General features: G+C 34.2%; 1 protein-coding gene across 10 annotated transcripts in view; it reads left to right on the plus strand.

Annotated features, from left to right (window-relative positions):
• The window catches only part of PRKD1 (protein kinase D1), a 352406-nt gene that overhangs the window by 254200 nt on the left and 78263 nt on the right, over positions 1 to 19943 (plus strand). For 5 of the 10 annotated variants that reach the window (XM_064374710.1, XM_021674897.2, XM_064374708.1 and 2 more), the window contains 3 exons: positions 3249 to 3380; positions 5592 to 5752; positions 13218 to 13241. In XM_064374710.1, the coding sequence (XP_064230780.1) occupies positions 3249 to 3380; positions 5592 to 5752; positions 13218 to 13241 (317 nt within the window). Of the gene's footprint in view, positions 1 to 3248; positions 3381 to 5591; positions 5753 to 13217; positions 13242 to 13294; positions 13703 to 19943 lie in introns of those variants that run through there. The other 5 variants (XR_010342022.1, XR_010342023.1, XM_064374707.1 and 2 more) reach the window with 2 other exon arrangements.

Consider the following 19943-nt stretch of genomic DNA (forward strand, 5'->3'; position numbering starts at 1 on the left):
ATGGCTTCTCATTTTCCCAACATTTGTTATAAGATAATGATGCATGTTACAAGGGGTTATGTGTATGTGTATTTAATTGCACTGTTTTAAAAAATATTTTTCAGTGATACATAAAATAAAGGTGCAGCATATAGTCCATAGTGTTTAAATAGTCAAAGAAATACAAGTTGACCTTAGTGGCTGAGAGAGTTTCTATGGTTCTGGTGTCAGGAGTGCCTGAGTTCAGATTCTGCATTACCTAGTGTAGCTCCTTAATTTCTGAGTATCAGTTTTCTCATCTGCAAAATGGGGGTAGCAATAATTACCTTATAGATTGCTTGTCAAAAATAAAATGAGATGATGCTTGCCATAGGTTAAGCATTTCCTTTCATTATATCAGTCTCAGCTTGTCATAGCCAGGAAGAGTTAATGCTTCTCCCATTGCCAAAATTACCCATTTTTAAAAAAAGTACTGAAACTCTTGGAATATCTGACATTACTTTATTTTATTATGCAAATAATTTTGACCTCCAGAGATTATTTTGCTTCAGATGCCTTGTTTCTTCTTTACTGCTAACCAAACAGTTTACTCCATTTGTGCAACAATTTATAATGAACCATAAAAGAACTGATTATCTTAGGGTTTTTGGCTCCGTTACCTGTTTCAAATGCTCAATGACTAAGAAAAGCATGTCATTTTCTCTTCTCTTGCACGCTGGAGTATAACAATAGGCTGTGAATAGAGCAAATCAAAGAGACACAAATACCAGTATAAGGCCTATTTTGTTGAGTTTGTTGCCCTGTCATATGGTTTTAATTTAGGTTGGCTGATTGATTATGACAGACTGACAGATAGCACATTGTTCCTCTCTTGGAATCTCTAGATGCTTTAATATTCCTATTCTTATCTGTCCATTTTGATTCCTAAACTTAAATGAAATGGAATTACAGCATTCACTTTGTTTTCCTGTGCTAAGTGATTATCTCTGAAGTGCAATTTTGTGATTAGGCGAGATGGCATGCATACACTCAACTAATGCTGATTTCCCCCAGGGTGCAGAACAGGTAAATTCATAATGAATGGATGTTGTGCTTTGATTTCAAATGGATATAAAACCTCACCACACTTGGTAGCTTTATTTTAAAAATGTATTTAATTATTCTAAAATTAACAAGAGAATATTAAAATTGAACTTTAAAAATATGGCATTTAAACATAAGTCAAGGGTGCTAACTGCTTATGAATGTTAATCCCCTTCAAAAAATGAAAAAAACAAAAAACAAAAAACAAATTTACCCGGCATAAATTGGGAGAGTGTCACTGAAAATCTTTAGTTTAATTATTTATATTCTTTCTAATTAATTCCGGAAATGTCTGAATCCAGCTTGGTATTTGTACTGTCAAATTCTAATGTTGCTTATTTTGAAAACTACAGTAATTATTCAACTAATAGTTGTCATAGTATTGTCATAATTGTTTGGTCTGGAGGGGTGATTTGGGGGCAGGGGGAGAAGCTAGAAGTTAAGGATTGGCGTAAAGTTTTCTATTTAATTATTTTCTTTGATATTTAAAAAATTAATTTTGTACATGAGTATGAGAGACCAATTTTAAAGAGAATTTAGCATTCCCCCAATTGAACATATTTTGACCAAATTATCAAAGTAGATGATTGATACCCAAACCATACTATTTTTCTGATCTACTTAGAGTAAGCATTTGACCATTATATTGTGAATCTTGAAGCAGGAAATGTGATATGCAATTTTCTTTTTTTTTTTTTTTTTTTAAATTCTCCAAATTTTTTATTATTTGAAAAGGAAATACAATCTTTATCAAAAAAAATACATGTGTAGTAGCTCAATTGCTCAATTAATACAAATGAATGGAGACTTTCTTTATATAATCCTGTCCATTTTCAGAAACAACACTATAATCTTTTTTTTTTTTTTAATTGCATTTTAGGTTTTGGGGTACATGTGAAAAACATGCAAAGTTGTTGCATAGGTGCATTCATGGCAGTGTGATTTGCTGCCTCTTACTTGAATTGAGGAGGACAGGAAAGGAAGGCAGAATAGAAGGAACGTTATTTAAAGCCTCAGTTTTCCCCAAATTCTCTTAGAATAAAATCTTACAAAATTAAGTTCATATGGTTCTGTTCTGACATTAATGGAAGTTTAAATTTTAAGGGACTGGAGAAGTCGTCATCAGACAGTCTCTTTTTAGGTATGAGAAACTGAGGCTTGTGCTCATTGAGATGTGACTGCAATGAAGGCCAAGCTTCCCCCAGGTCTTCTGATGGCCAGGGCAGCACTCTTTGTGCTATACTGTGGAGCCTCAACCTCGGCTTACTGTGTACAAATAGGTCTGGAAGGATCCACCACTTTCCATTAGAACTTTGAGAAAAAAGTTAATCTTTCCATTTCAATTGTCTGTACCTTTCTATTACTTGATTTGAGCAACAACAAAAAAGGCACAAACCACTTTTATAATATAATACAAATATATGAAAAAGTATAATAAAAATGGATTTTAATATTCTGCATGAGGACCATATAGAATAAGCAACAGTAAGCAACACCAAAAAGTACCCTACAGCATGAATATGGTTGACTAAGGTATAATTCTCAGAATGGACTGCAACTCACCAACATATGTATTGAATCCCTCTCTTTGGTATGTTGGTGAAGTGGCTGCTTGGTTGTTGCTCAGTCATGATTTAAATGCTTAGTTATTACACGTTGCCCAAGAGTTCAAACAGCTCTATCTCTCTATTAGAAAGTCACTCATATTTCTTATCTGTCTTTCAACTGGGCCCCGTAATGTACCTCTTCATGGTCATACTCAATTATACTATTTTTCAGATCTGTCTGAATTCATCAGTTTTTCTTTTCATTAATATTTTTGAATACTTTTCTGGCTCATTTAAGTAAGAGAAAAAGTAAAGTATTTTGAAGTATCATCAGGTATTTTTAAATCAGGTTTACTTATCCTTTCATTCATGCTTTCTGCTAGTTTTTTAGCTGTTTTTAAAGTGGTCTGAAATTTTGCCAAGCAGGAAGAGGAGAAGAGAGAGGGTTGTTTGCCACCAACTGTAAAACTATGACTGAGAATGTCTAATGGCTGAAAGTTCAAGCTGTGTTGCATCTTATCTTCCCTAACTTTGATGAGAGTTATATCTATACTGGCATATTTGTTACTTTGCATACTTTTTTTGTTTACAGATCAGAGTGCCCATTCAACTTACTTTTCAACATCACTATTTTTACAGCTTCCGCCACCTTTGAAGACTTTCAGATTCGTCCCCACGCTCTCTTTGTTCATTCATACAGAGCTCCAGCTTTCTGTGATCACTGTGGAGAAATGCTGTGGGGGCTGGTGCGTCAAGGTCTTAAATGTGAAGGTAAGTTTTCTTCCCATGCAAGTTAAACGTGTGCTGTTCTATGTTTGTTGCAGCAGAATTCACAATTGCAAAGATATGTAAAACCTGTGTCCATCAACCAATGAGTGGATAAAGAAAATGTGGTACATATATTATATATATGTACATATATACACATTTTCTTTATCCACTCATTGGTTGAGAAAATGTTTTTTGTATGTTTGTGTACATATATAGATCTATGTATATATACACACACATGTGTATATGTGTATATATACATAGATCTATGCATATTTTATGTATATGCTTCTATGCATATATACACTTATACCTACACACATATACATACATGTATATACACTGGTGTGTGTGTGCACGTGGTATACACACCACGTTCGCTTTATCCACTCATTGGTTGATGTGCACTTAGGCCGATTCCCTATCATTGCAACTATGAATATAATTCACAATATGCATTATATACATATATATAAATGAAAATACTACTCAGCCATGAAAAAGAACAAAATAATGTCTTTTACAGCAACTTGGATGGAACTGAAAGCCATTATCCTAACTGAAGTAACTCAAGAACAAAAAACCAAATACTACATGTTCTCATTTATAAGTGGAAGCTAAGCTGTGGGTACAGAGGGGCACACAGAGTGGTGTAATAGACATTGGAGAATCAGAAGCAAAAGGTTCAGAGGAAGCTAAGGGATGAAAAACTACCTATTCACTACCATGAGCATACATTATTTGGGTGACAGCTACACTAAAACCTCAGACTTTACCACTATATAATTCATTCATGTACCAAAAACCACTTGTACCCCTAAAGCTATTAAAATTTAAAAAATTAAAAATAATGCATGCTGGAGCTATCTGCCCTCTACAGTAGTGCAGTAGTATCTCCCTTGGAAGTGTCTTCCAGGCATTTAAGGGGTACATGGATTCTTTCTGTTCATTTCTTTACATTTCCTGTCGTGAACAAATTCGGTCAGACCTGGGAACCCTTATTCTCACATCTTTTCTCCTTTATCATGTGGATATATGTTTCTCCCCTATATGGTACTCAATATTTTAACAGCAGACTAAAAATAAAATTTGCCTAGTACGTAAGCCAGAAATTGTAATAGTAGACATTGAATATGTATTTGTTCAAGTGAGCGGAGATTCAGGAAATTTGTCAAACCATCCAAGGACACTCAGCTGTTAAGTGGTGAACTGGAACTTGTACCTGCATTTCTGCACTAATAACACAGTTTTATCATACTGTGGAAAAAACCAATTTGAACTGCAGAATTCAAGATGCTATGACACCATGATATAATCTTCAAAACTTACTCAATTGTACTCTATTCTCTTTGGATTGGGAGGTCAGGGATAGAGATCCTTGAATATTCACCAGTATAACTCAGCATTTATTATATAACTTATAAATAAGCTACTGCAATTTTTGAATTATTGTCTATGGGAAGGGAAGCTATGATCTAGAAGAAAGTCTGCCTAAAATATAGTTTTATGAAAATTTGTCTGTCCGGACTGCTGTGTGACACATAGAGAGATTCTAAGTAATGGACTCCAGCTATGTGGGGAATATGAATAGTAAAAATATTGAAAGGAAACTGATACCTGCCTAAGTGAGAAATCTGTTTCCAATTATTTATCACCTACCATGTGGAAACCAGCATGTGAGATACTTTATATATCTTCTTAGTAATTCTACAAGGTAGTTGTTACCTCTGTTTTAAAGACAAGAAAACTGAGGCAAAGGAATTTGCTCAACGCCATGTGGATAAGCAAGTTATGAGGCCCAGATTCAAATCAGTGTTGTCTAAAAGTTGTGATGAGCTGTGATTAATATTCCCTTATGTGTCCACTCACATTTGAACTTGTGGCAGCTAAAAATGGCTCAGATAATCTATTTTGAGATAATCTATTTTGAGGGATTTCTATATCCCTTAAAGCCTAAGTATGTTATCTAACAGAACATTTTTTAAAATGATAACTAGCATAGTTGCTGAGCTTGTGAAATAAGATCAGAATTCAAAGCCCATTAACAAATTGGAAAAATAATCAGAATATTCAAAAGAAACTGTAATTTCCACATACCCTCAAGGAAAATGGAAGCTATACTATTTTTAAAAATCTCTACTTTACACTAATATTGGAATTGCTTTTTAATTTATGATACAACAAAAATAATTTTTTGTTTTCCCTTTCCAGGATGTGGTCTGAACTACCATAAGAGATGTGCATTTAAAATACCCAACAATTGCAGTGGTGTGAGGCGGAGAAGGCTCTCAAATGTTTCCCTCACTGGGCTCAGCACCACCCGCACATCATCTACTGAACTCTCTACCAGTGCCCCTGATGAGCCCCTTCTGGTACGGCCTCCTGTTTACCCATTTACCCATTTCCATGAGAAATCTGTGGGATGATGTGATAGCAATGTCAATCCAAGACAGGGCGCTAGGAGGGAGAATGCAGCCAGGGTGTTAATGACAGTGTTTCTTCAGGGCTTGTGCTGTAGACTGATCAATACCTCATCAAATATCCTGCAGTTCTGAGTTTGCTTTTATCTCTGAGCTTAGTGATACTATAAAATATGTGAGCTTTTATCGTGGTCACAGGGTCAGAGCAATACGAACTAATGTGTTAATGTTGCAAAACATCACTTGTCAAAATTTGGAAACCAGAGAGATACAAAATGTTCTCTGAAGATTATTAGAGGAATCTGTGGCATGGCTGAATATTTATTTTGGGAGGAAACTTGAAGTTGCTCTTAGGAAACCATGAAAGTCTTCATTGCATGGCATTACTGGCTTGAAGTTGCTCTTAGGAAACCATGAAAGTCTTCATTGCATGGGATTACTGGTGTACATGCAGGTTTATTGTCAAAAACGAATTCATAAATACAGTGAGAAAAATAGCACTTGATATTTTAAATATTTCCATTAGCTCTAGAATGTGTGTGTGTGTGTGTGTGTGTGTGTGTGTGTATGTATATGGATATGGTTAATATTCTTCTTTAAGAAAGTTAAATTTGGATTTTCTAAACATTCAAAACAAAATAAAAATTGTGGTCATTATATGAATTATTTAAAATAACACATTCTGAAATAGGCTAACAGTGTGAGGATTTAGATTTCCCATATTTACCTCCTCTACCTACCAATGGATATTACAATGATTCTTTATAATCCTGTTATTATAAAAATCAATTGGAAAATAATTTTGAAAATACTAAAACGTTTAGGTTGAATAGATCCCTCTGGGAGTGGAGAGGGGGAATAAATTCTGAAGACATCTATAAGAAGTATAAGATGTTGTGTAAATTAGTTCATTGTTTTGAAAATATTTTATTGTGGTCATGATCTTTATATCATCAGAATTTTTTTACAGTGTAAGCCAGGAGTATAAGTCAAATGGATGTTCATTTTAATAAGTAGGAAAATTTCATACTATGTTTTATAGGACTCTCTTTTAGGGGTTTCTTGTGTTTTTAATACATCGTTAAAAGAACCTAGTGGGAAAAGGCAGGTACTAAATTTTATCAATAACTAGAAGAACATATTATAACTTTGTACCTATTCAGAATGTGTATGTGTGATCATATATCATTCCATAAAGTTATATTAATTGAAATTATGATATTTTTACTGAAAGGTACTTAAGTCAAAGTCTGTTTTTTTAAATAATCCTATGTCATCTTCTCTTTGAGTTTGAATTTTCACAATTAGTGATTTTACAAGTTACAGCAGTTACACTTGCTTTTAAGCACAGTTTCTGAGAGTCATGATGTTTATAAGAAATACATTTAAAAATAAGTTTAAGAAACAAAATTTTAAATTATGCATATATGTATATAAATATATGATTTCTATATAAATATAATTAAGCTTATGTAAGTATAATTTAACACAGATTTTTGTGTTTTTAAACCAATTTATTTTTTTGTTTTATGTAACCAGATTAAATAACTAGTGGTTTGAATTACTTGATACATTACATAAAATGTTGAAATTAAATGGTGAATTTACATTTTTTTGTAAAATGCTAAAAATCTATTTTATAAATACATATTTTTAAAATTAGATTTTAACTGTGTGTATCAGGAAAGCTTGTAAAATTATGATCAAATTAGATATGTATTATGTAAGAAAATATTGATACCACAAGATAGTTTTTAAAGCTACTGGGATGGGAGCCAAAGCTTTCATAACCTTGTATAAAATACCTTCAGGTAAACTTTAAATGAGAAATGCCTTTGGGAAAGCAATGTTTGTGACATAGTTTGACACACTGGTTCTCAGAATCATGTTTTAAACACCGCAAAGTCCTCTGTGTCCTTATGGGATGCCTACTTATCTCTCTCTTTATCGGATCCCTGAGAAAGAAGGAAACATTGGCCCACTTTGAGGAGGACACACATTTTGCTGTTGCCTTTGTTCCCTTTCATGTCTTTGTTACTTCATATGGGAACAAAAGCATTCTGCTCAACCCAGGCACACAGGGAGTATCATGCCTATGTCCCTTTTCAACCTATTATAAATTTTAAAGTATAGTTATTGGTGTTATTGGGTTGAAAAGGGACATAGGCATGATACTCCCTGTGTGCCTGGGTCGAGCAGGATGCTTTTGTTCCCGTATGAAGTAGCAACCCAATAACACCAATAACTATACTTTAAAATTTATAATGGTTTATCATTAAGAAGTGATATTATGGCAATAATTGTAAAACCTTTGGATTCTACAAAAAAAAAAAAAAATGATGGTCTGACCCTTGTAAAGATGGCATTGCTCATTAATGCCACTAGATCATCCATTTTGCAAGTATGCTATGGTAAGTATACTTTCTCTAAAATATAAGAAAGTTATATTTTCCATAAATGATGGCCATTTTGACTATAAAATTCCTTTTCAGATACAGATTAAGACATTGGTAATTCTGTTTGTTTATCCATTTGGGCACAGAAATTCAATCTCATATTTCTCAAATATTATGATAGAAAAAATATTATTACAGCATAGATCATACAAAAAATTTTATCTGTCATCAACTTTGGCAGTAAACTATCCATTATACTATCCATAAAACAGTTTATCTTTCAAAAAATCTAAAATGTAGTCAATGTATAACAGTTCTGTGGGCATGGATTTCTTTTTATAAATCATCAGTATTAGAAGGAAACAAGAAAAACTCCTTAAAAGGAACCACTTAAGCAGATCCTTAAGTGGAACACATTAATATACTGTATCATTATATTTAAGTATATTTATCAAATTATATCAATTGTATGGACTTTTGGGCAATTGTAGAAGTCAATATTAAATGATTCTATTATTTCCATATGCTTTACTCATCTTTTAATTTTATTTACATGTGTTCTTGTGGTATTTGGAAAAAGTCAAAGCCAGTTGAACCCACACCAGGCAAGGCTTACACTTAGTCTTAGGCAAAAAGTTCTTATAATATAATAATCTGTTCTAAGGCAGGTGTTGAACAATGAGAACACTTGGACACAAAGAGGGGAGCATCACACACTGGGGTCCATTGTGGGGGGCTATGGGAGGGATAGTGAGAGGGAGGGTAGGGGAAGGATAACATGGGAGAAATGTCAGGTAGGTGATGAGGGGATCGTGGCAACAAACCACCTTGCCATGTGTGTACCTATGCAACAATCTTGCATGATATGCACATGTACCCCAGAATCTAAAGTACAATAAATTAAAAATAATAATAATAATCTGTTCTAGAACGTCTGCTCCTAGGTATAAAGGAAAGCTTTAATCAGATCAACTCTCCCATGAGGGACAAGACAAAAGCTGAATAAAATAAGACATTACAGAATGAAACACTATTTGAAGGTACCCAAGAGCAACCAAGTCAATTAGATTTGAGTGACCAATCACAGAGAGGTCAATACACAGGGCAGCCTCTCATGATGAAGAAGTACTCAGCACAAAATGTCAATAGTGCTGAGGTTAAAAACCCCAGATGTAGAACAAACTGGAGAATTGCCAAACATATAACATTATAAAGGCACAGTAAAAACAAGATAGCATTATACAAAGTTTAGTATAAAGTATTATGGCAATGTGGTATTACACAAGGACAGAAAAATTAGCTGATAAAATAGAGTCCAGAAGCTATGTGCATACACAGACCAACTGATATATGACAAGGGAAAAACTGCTATGAGAAAAGAATGGTCTTTGCAACAAACATTTCTATGACCAGTTGGATATCTATATGACAAAGAAGAATCTTGATCCTGTCTTATATAATACACAAAATCAATTGTAAGTAGATTGGAAGCTTCTAGGCAGTAACATAGAAAGTATATCTACAAGAACTCTGGGTAGAAAAAGCTTTATAAAACAGGATTTAAATCACTGATGACAAAGGAAAAAGATTGATAAATTGGGCTTCATTAAAAATAAGAAATTATTTTAATCAAAATATGTCATTAAGAGAATAGAACAGTGAGTGGGATAAGACATTTTCAATATAATATATCATATAAAAAACTCATATTCAGAGTGCATAAAGAACATTTACAAAAAAAGTTAGAAGATGGATGACCTCATTTAAAATACAGCAATATACTTAACCAGCACATTACAAGACAAACAAAAAACATGAAAATGTGCTTAACATCATTAGTTGTTGTAGAGCTATGTCTACATCAGAATGTCTGACATTGAAAGAACGCCTGTCAATAACAAGTACTGGGGAAGATACGGAGCAACTAAACTTGCATACACTACTACTGGGATCGTATATTGGCCCAAACAACTTTGGAAAACTTGTTGGCAGTTATGTTCTAAAGCTGAACACATGGGTATCATGTGACTCATCGGTTCTACTTCTAGGTATATATTCAATAGAAATGTAGAGAGTCATGCACAGAAAGATATGTTATAAGATGTTTTTGACACCTTTATGCATAATAGCTAAAAATTAGAAACCAATAGTGGTGGAGTCATACAATGGAATGTATGAATGATACAGGCATGGAATTAATGAACTATTGATTTACTCACCAACATTGTTGAATCTCACAAAATGATGTTTAAAGAAAGAAGTCAGATACAGGGTACATACTTACGAATCCAGTATATGAAGTTCAAATCAAGCAAAACCAATTTATGGCAAGATACTTCAAAATAAAACTAAAGTGGGTTGTCAACTGGGAAGGAACAGAAGTGAGCTTTCTAGGATGCTGACAATACTGTATATCTTGATCTGGTTAGAGGTTACATGTATTTATGCACATACAAAACTTCATCAAGCTATACACCTAGAATGTTGTACACTTTATTCCGTATTAATTGTACTTCAGTAAAAATGTTTTAAAATGATAGCAATGAATCTCCAAATAGCAAGTTATAAAGTCATTGAGATTCTTCAACACAGGTCATGTGAGAAGAGAATGAAATGTTACACATAATAATTAATAGATTAACTTATGCGATTCCTATTAGCCAATTAAAAGAAAATGGTCTGGTCGGGCGCGGTGGCTCACGCCTATAATCCCAGCACTTTGAGAGGCCGAGGAGGGTGGATCACAAGGTCAAGAGATCGAGACCATACTGGTCAACACGGTGAAACCCCGTCTCTACTAAAAATACAAAAAAATTAGCTGGGCATGGTGGTGCGTGCCTGTAGTCTCAGCTACTTGGGAGGCTGAGGCAGGAGAATTGCTTGAACCCAGGAGGCGGAGGTTGCGGTGAGCCGAGATTGCGCCATTGCACTCCAGCCTGGGTAACAAGAGCGAAACTCCATCTCAAAAAAGAAAAAAAAAAGAAAAAAGAAAATGGGCTATAAAATTTACATTATTCAATAATTGGAAATAAATTCTTTGGGTGCTAAATTAAAAGTAATGTGCCACATCATCCTAGGATACATCCTAGTATTTATTGTGTAATAAATATTGTCACCTACAGTAGTTTCATCACAGATACAAAACTGTAATTATCTGATCTTCTTTTAAGGGATAAAACCAAACAAAAACAAAACTGTAGTATAATTTAAAACTAACTACCAATGAAACAGGTCGCTCTCCTTTCCTTGGTGATTTATAGACATTTCTGGTGATTCTAACTTGATAGCAAGATGAAAAGATAGAGCTGTCTCTGTGTTTCTCAAAGTTTTCTTCAAAATAATGGCCCCATAAAATATTCTGGAAAAAAAAATCTTAGTCAAATAGGATTAGGAAATGCTTCTTGGTTCATCCAAATATTGGACATCCTAGTAGTTATTAAGCATAATTAATGGTCTAAGAAGTCTGACAGTGGTGAAATTAGTGTTCTTAAATCCACTCCAACGTGGAACCCATTTCTCATAAAATCCATTAATATCTTGTGGGAAATACATACACTTTGAGAAACAATAACTTAGAGTAATGAGTAAATGAATGCATGTTGCATAGACCATCTTCAAATACCATGAACTGAACAGCACTCAGCTGAAGTTGAATTGTGATGATGTCCCAGAAAAAAGATATTCAGGGCTACTAACTGGAAGAAAAACATACACTTTGGATATCAGATATACAGATGGCAAGAATAATATCTTACTTTGGAAACTGAGAAATTGATTTCCTCTCCCAAAGAGCCAACTTTGCCATTTCTGCATGCAAATGTGCCAAGAGTAGCTGCAAACAGGGTTATAATTTTTCCCTGAAATTCATGTTTGGTTCTGTTCGAATGAGTGGTTGTTGCCCTTAAGTTCTGCACATGCTTCATGTCAATCCAGAAAGGTAGCAGATATTACTGGATAACCAAACAGTCTTGGCAGAACCTCATTCTAAATGCACATGACTTTCCAAAGTTTCTGACAGAATGGGTTAGCTGTAGATTGCAAATGAAGATTGAGGATTGAAAAAACAGATACTAGGACCTTTCTCAATGTGGGGTCTTTTATTCAACACTGCAAAAAAAAAATCACATTTCAAAAGACAGTCATGCATTTTTGTTAAGAATAAGAGTGAACTATATTGTAGTTTTGATTTGGTTTCTAGTCATCAGATAGAGCTGCCACAAAAAACTTGAGAGAACAGAGATGAAAAAGAACATATTCAATATAAATTACCAGATAAGTGTTATCTACTTAATTAAGGTCTGTCATATGTTTCGTTGATACTACCTCTTGTCCTTTAGAAAATAATTCAGAGTGACCTTCCTGCTTTTGAATTATATTTCAGCCTCGAATAGAATCAGATAGAAAATAATGATATGCAACAAAGATTCTAAAATGAGAAAATATGCACTGTAGGCATATTTTTCTCCTTAAAACTCTAATCCACTATTGGACTTTCTAGGTTTGGAAACCACTGATACTGATTATTCATCAGCTTATTCTTGCTTGCAGGCAGATAACAACTTTGTAACATTTGATTACTTTGATGACCTTTTTCTTTTCCCATTGAGAATATGAATTATTGTGAAGAAAATCTAATCTTTCACTTAAAGGTCAGAAATGCTTCATTTTGACTATAATTTATTTTCAACAAGGTGAAAGAACCATCGTTCATCACTGAGACCATGACAAGTAGAGTTGTCTTTTTTTAAACACCTACCAACTCACAACTGTGAACTGTTTTTGCAATTTTTACTTAGTGTCTATAGTTTGATTTAGATATTAAACATAGTTTCCAACTCAGATGTCTCTGTGACTATAAAGACTAATTAGTATAACATTTTGCTTTTTTTTGAAAACATGCCTATATGAAACATTATTGAGTAATGTGCTTTACTTTCATCCAATAACATTGTTTTCCTGTCTTTTTCTCCTTTGATTCTGCACCTTTGCCTGCTTTTTGCTCTTACAACTTCATGTTTCAGTCACCTGTGAGTCCTGGCTTTGAGGTAGGTACTAATACTACCCGGCAGTAGAAATTTGCTTCACTGTCTTTTTGAAACCAGCATATTAGGCTCACATCAGACAATTGTCTGTATTGACTTTGTGAGAATAATCAGGTCAGAGTTTTGCTCAAAATTCAACCCACAAATTTTCCTTGCTTTTGTCCTGTTATGTTTAGCTTTTCATAGTCCCAATAAGCCAAAGAGCAATGAAGTTGTTAGAGTAATAGAATTAGGTTTGTTAGGTCAAATTTTGACCTGTGATTGCTGGATTTCATAACATTGGTGTTGTTTTAATGAAACTGAGCAGACATATTGAGAATAAAGAAGAATGCATCAGCCCTCACTTATGCGATACTATGTTAAACGAATCTCATGTATATTGGAACCATGTCCTGATCCCGAGTACCACAGAAGCATGCCAAGTGAGGACACCATCCCAGTATGCACGGGTTTCAGTTGACAGGGTAAGGAGCAAACCTAGGACTGCCTAAAGATGGCTGTAACTGCTTGTTTACGGTTCCTGAACTTACCTTTTCAGGAAAGGGTCTTTCATTCTTATGTGTTGTCACCATCTATTAATTATTTTCTAATAATGGTATACAAATGGAAATATCAGTCTCTCAATCCAGACAGAAATTATATATAAAAAGTCACAGATTTCCTTCAAAAAATGTTTTAATTAAGCCGCCCTCCAAAATTGGCCTTTTTTTTTTTTCTATCTGAAGCAATTAATGATATGAACGTGGAAGAGAGATATTTAGGTCGATTATTAAAGCAGAACATGCAACAGTGCTCTTCTTGAGGTAGTTGACTTGTGAATATTTAATGTATTTTATTTCTGTACCTTGGTCAATTGAGAGTTGATACACTGTTGTTTTGCCTCATGAGAATATAAATTTCAAATATTATTATTAGTACCCATTCTAAGACGGTCTCGTTAAGGTAACTCTAACAAAGGAAGCTATCGAAAACACAACCAGAACATTTTCTGGGTTAATTAAGATGATGAGTCAAGATTTCTGATTCATAAGCTATAAGATGAAGAAATCTTCTTCAGTAATAGTAAATTCCTATTTTTGGAAAATCATTCTTATTCAAAAAGTGTCCTACTTAGAATAAGTCCAGTGTAAAAGCTAGGTGAGTGTAATTTTTTATAGTCTTGTAAATTTGGTTTGTAATTTAAAATGCCTTCTAGACATAATTTTAAATGTGAATTAGTATCTTTCCCTTCAAATAATCCTTTGGGCATGAAGCCAAAGAAGGACGGGAAACATTTTTCACTTCCTTCTCCCACATTGCAGTTGGGAACAGATTGCATAAAGGAGGACTGAAGAGCAGTCTGATTTTCTGTGCAAGTTGTACAAATTAAAAGCAACCAGGCCTTCACAGGCTAGCTCCTGATGGAAATAAGATGTGTTTTCGACATGAGCTATTTTTCTTGAACTTTGTTTACGTCTAGTTTGTCAAAAAGATAACAGACTTTTCTCTTTATAAATGTCTTGGAAGAAGCTGATGCATAAAATTTGACCAAAATTTCTTCAGAGAAATGTTTTAGTGACAGTTGTGCAAGTAACAGAATGGTTCTAGAAACCTGGTGATTGCTTCATGTTCAGCATGTCCTGGTCAGTTTACACTTTCAGGTCTGTAACCCTGAGGTGCACAAGTATACAAAAATAGATGAATTACCTGCCCTCATGGAGCTTGCATAGGTAAACCATATACCAATGAGTAAATATAATAAATGTCTTTGTATAAGCTTCCTATTATGTTACAATGAAATATATTGATTTATGTAATCAATCTCTCCTCCTGTTTCCATTTTAAATTTGAAATAATGCAAAAAAACAAGCATCTCTATGTATTTTCAAAGTATTTGTAAAAGTATTGGTAGATTCTGTAAAACCATTTATTTGGCCAGACTCGGTGGCTCACACCTGTAATCCTAGCACTTTAGGAGACTGAGGTGGGCAGATCACTTGAGGCCAGGAGTTCGAGACCAGCTTGGCCAACATGGCAAAATCCTGCCTCTACTGAAATAAAAAATAAAAAAATTAGCCAGGCATGGCAGCATGCACCTGTAATCCTGGCTACTCAGGAGGCTGAGGCATGAGAACTGCTTGAAGCCAGGAGGCAGAGGTTGCAGTGAGCCAAGATCATGCCACTTGAACTCCAGCCTCGGCAATAGAGCAAGACTCTGTCTCAAAAACATAATAAAATTAAAAGTAAATATTTATTGAATGTGTTAGTAGATAACATTCTTAGAATCCAAATGGGTTATACTGCTTTTCTAAAAAAATAGTTCTTCAAAAAGGTGTAAAAGTTTAAATTTTTAACTCTACAGACAAAAGTGTATGATAGTTTCCATTTCCTTATACTCTTCTCAACAACAGATGTTGTCAATATTTTAAAAGGCTTTCCCCCTTGCTAATTTAAAATATATTTAAAAAATCTGTGCCTAACTATATATTTCTTTATTGGAGAGAATAAAGACTTCTCATATAATTGTCCATTTGTGTTTCAGTTATGGTGAATTGCCTATTTTTCCATTGAGTTGCTTATTGGTTATGCTTAGAGTCTTGATGTATTACACTATCATCCTCTATTCACCTATGATAGAAGTGTATTTTCATTTTGTGTGTGTTTTTGATGTCTTTCCCATATTGATTTTTTAATGTGAAGAAGACATATTTTCATTCATTCTCTTACCACGTAGAGACTTAACCATATAGAGACATGTTGAAAATAAATCAACGTGGCCAGATTAAAGGTAATATTTTTGTCAAGTGATTGAGGAGAATGACCTTTGTAAAGAGCTGAAGTCAAGGTATAAAATGAAGCAGAATTTAACATATTGGATTACCTTTGTGACCATAGGGTATAATTGATGACACAGCATTTTTTACATTATGGAATTTTTAAAAAAATTAAATAACTTTATTAAAGTCAGCTTAAATGTTTTTAAATGTCTTTAAGGAAGTATCTACTAATTTTGTTTTGATGTTAAGAGGCTCTACAGAAAACTTATTTTTCATGTATTTAAATGCTTCTAGCCTAATCTTTTTGGTTATTCTTAACATTCAGACTGCCTTACAGAAATTATTAGGAAAAAATTGCTCATTCTAAAAGCTTTCTCTGTGTTTGTCCATTTATACCTTTTAATTTTACGAAATTTGGACAAAATTCAGTTTAACTTTTTATGTGAGCATGCATATTTTCTAAATAACAATTTGCCATTTATTATTTTCATAAAGGTTTACTGACTCACATGTCATTAAGACACAGATTGTACTAACATGAGTTCTAGGCTGTATGCTTTCCTAGAAAATCTCCCCTCAAAAATGATTCATTTAGTTACTATTTTCATTTATTTTAAAAAAAATGAAAGCAAGAGAATACCAGCATTGCATTATCTATCTATAATTAGATGTGATCCTGATACATTTTATAATAGTCAAAGTAGTTTCCTTTCAAATAAGCAAATAATGGAAAAAAAGCTGTTTCTAAACTATGATGATATTTACTTGCCCAGATCCATATTTTCCAGGATATTTTTCAATGTACCAAAAGTCTATTTAGAATTAGAGACTTACTCTTGTGTTTTGGAATTCTGGGAATCCTGGTGATTTCTCTGAATTAAAAAGTCATTTTTCCATTTAAATATGCACCATGACACCTATGCAGTACATTTGTCAGATATTGCAAGTTTTTCTTTGATTATTATATAAACTGATTTTCCATATTCAAACCTGGGCAGTGTGTACTTTCAGTGAGGAAAAATGTCCAACAATTTTTTAACCAGAACTTACCTGCTTCCTGAGGCTATGTGCAGTAGTGAGTTTCTGGGAAAAGTGCCCTTCAGTAAAATTAGTAAGATTGTGAGGCTTGCTTTGAGTAACTGTGACCTGATTTCATTTCACATGTCTGGCTTATCATATCCATAAATTAATTCATGCTCTAAACAAAACCTTGCAGATGTGTGATTGTAAATGTGAATACTACTAGAGAGTTCTTCATGAACCCTCCTGGGAGAAAGTGGCATTGTATACCAGTTGCCCCCCACTTACTAATATTATATAGGTCTTAAGAACAATTTGACTTTTTGTAAAGGCTCTGAAGGTCCTGTGCAACTCTCAGGCAAGGTGCTGTGACCTCCATAACACTCCTGACAAGACACGAAACAGAGCCTTTCACTGTTACCACTTACAGGCATTTACTTCATGGGGATCTGCATTCATCTAATGTTCCAGACTGGGCCAGATTTAAGTCTCTTCTCCCTTAACTACTGACTGCTCATAACTTCTGAACTCCTACCTGAGGAATATGAAAAAAAAAAAAAAAAAAAAAAAAAAGGGGGCGGGGAGCAGTGGCTCAGGCCTGTAATCCCAAAACTTTGGGAGGCCGTGGCAGGAGTATCATCTGGGGTCAGGAGTTCAAGACCAGCCTGGCCAACATGGTGAACCACCCCCCCTCATCTCTACTAAAAACACGAAAATTAGCTGGGCATGGTTGTGCGTGCCTGTAATCCCAGCTACTCAGAAGTCTGAGGCAGGAGAATCACTTGAACCTGGGAGGTGAAGATTGTAGTGAGCAGAGATCACAGCCATTGCACTCCAGCCTGGCAACAGAGTGAAACCTCGTCTCAAAATAAATAAATAAATAAAATCATTAAAAAATATGAAAAAGAGATTACTCATATTCACTTCAAGAGTTTGTATATCCTCATGAATGAACCTACCCAGGACAAAAGAAGAAAGATTTGTGTAGAAGAAACAATGAGAAGGAGAGTGAAAGATTGGAATTGATACTATAAATTAGACTTCTAGAAACTAGAAAAAAATTCAGCTTCTAAAATAATTGTGTCTTTTCACAAATATTTAGATACATTATTTTACTCAACCCCTTAGATATAGTTTTAATACTTGATTTAATCTAATCAGATGAATTTCTTCTTCCCTTCTCAAAAAGAGTGATAATGCTGCCATTTAGATAATAAATATAGTGAAACGTAAGATGAGACAATGCCCAGGAGTTATGAACAAATATGCCTTTTTCTCTAAATAGCCCAGTTTTTAGTGTTATCTATTTTTCTGTAGTCATCCACTGAAAATATCATGAGAAATATAATTTCATTGAGTGAGTGCTTTTCTGTATTTTTAAAAACCCAGAACTCTTTCGGGGTTGCGGGGTAGATAGAGAAAAAAGTCTCTTATCTTTTGTCTCTTTCTCTTTCGTACTTAAGTTGCATTAAAATCTAGTCTTCGATCTTACCACACTGTTTCAGAAGCACATTAGCATGTACACACAGAAATGCTAAGTGTCTGACTCTAAGTGTAATGGGCTAGGATTCTATAATGTACTATAAAGTTATCCTTATGGGCCATTTTTGAAGGGAGAGGCTCTCGCCTTTGTGGTCTAGGACCATGTTTATGGCATGCTTTCCCAGCTGCTTGGTCTCTAATGCAGTAGCAATCAATGCCACAGTCTCTTTCCAGACTCTTTCATTCAGCTTTCCAGTGAGCTCATAAACCTAGGCCAGGTCCCTGTCTATTCCAGCAAGGTCAAGTACTATGGGAATACTTACCTCTGAAATTACTATTCTTGGTTTTTCCACATAATCTATTTACCCTCCATTTCACTTTCTGACACTTAAAACCCCAAAGTGGAAGTTGTTGACATGCAGTTATTTTCTTCCTCAGTGGAAACGCCCCTTTTCTATTTCATAAATTTAGAGAGCATAGTGATAAATTTGCATTGCCTTCAGTAAAAAGAGGGAATCCTATTTATATCTCCCCTTTCCTCTAGGAACCCACAGATTTGTAGGATGTTGGAAACTGACATTTTGAAAGAACAGTACATGTAATTTGCAACAATTCTTGAACCTTCTTAAATGAAGGTTCCTTTACCCTTCATTTCAGTTTACTCGAAAAGAGTGAGGCAATATAAAAGTTAATGTAACTTCCACGATTACATTAGCACTCAGCAAATCTAGATAACCTTGTATTTTTAATGAGATTATATGTTATTACTTTGAAAGCTTTCACAAATTGCTGCAAACATTAAGAAATGGATTCTCCACTGTATAACATAGCATCTGTCACCACTAAGCAGTGGGCACACATTTTTTCTGCCTGCCCTATAGCCACCCTTTCACTGTTGTGAAAAGGTGTTGATTAGCTTTTATTTATGCTATATATTTAGGACATTTGACAGGTAGTTCAAGGGATAGAGAATCAGAACAGCACAAAACAACCTGAAGCTCAGCAAACACCCTACTCTCTACTGCCTGAATTATAGAGCCTAGAAACACGTGCATTCCTATGTGAACTCCATTTGTCAAGGATTTTCATATTTTTCTGTTGCCAAATAACTCTGCACTGGAAAATCCCTACTCCCGGGTGAGGTTATGTATTTATGTAGCTGTTGTTGCAGGAGACAACTGTGTGGGTTTTTTTTTTTTTTTTTCTGGTTTGTTTCTTTTTTGTTTGTTTGTTTTTTTGCTTCAGAAAAACAAACTCAGCCTCAGACAGAGCATTCACAGCAATGTTTTCCTAACAGCAGGTTAGGTCATCATCCCTAAGTGAGACAGACGGTTTTAAAGTATAAAAAGGAAATCTCTGGACAGTTTGCAGATTGAGAAGCCTGAATTGTCCTGAAAAAAATTTTTATTCATTCATTTATCTATCTAATTTTATTCATTTATTTATC

Source organism: Aotus nancymaae, unplaced genomic scaffold (assembly GCF_030222135.1).
Source record: "Aotus nancymaae isolate 86718 unplaced genomic scaffold, 86718_ANA_hifiasm-v0.15.2.pri h1tg000011l, whole genome shotgun sequence".
NCBI lineage: Eukaryota > Metazoa > Chordata > Mammalia > Primates > Aotidae > Aotus > Aotus nancymaae.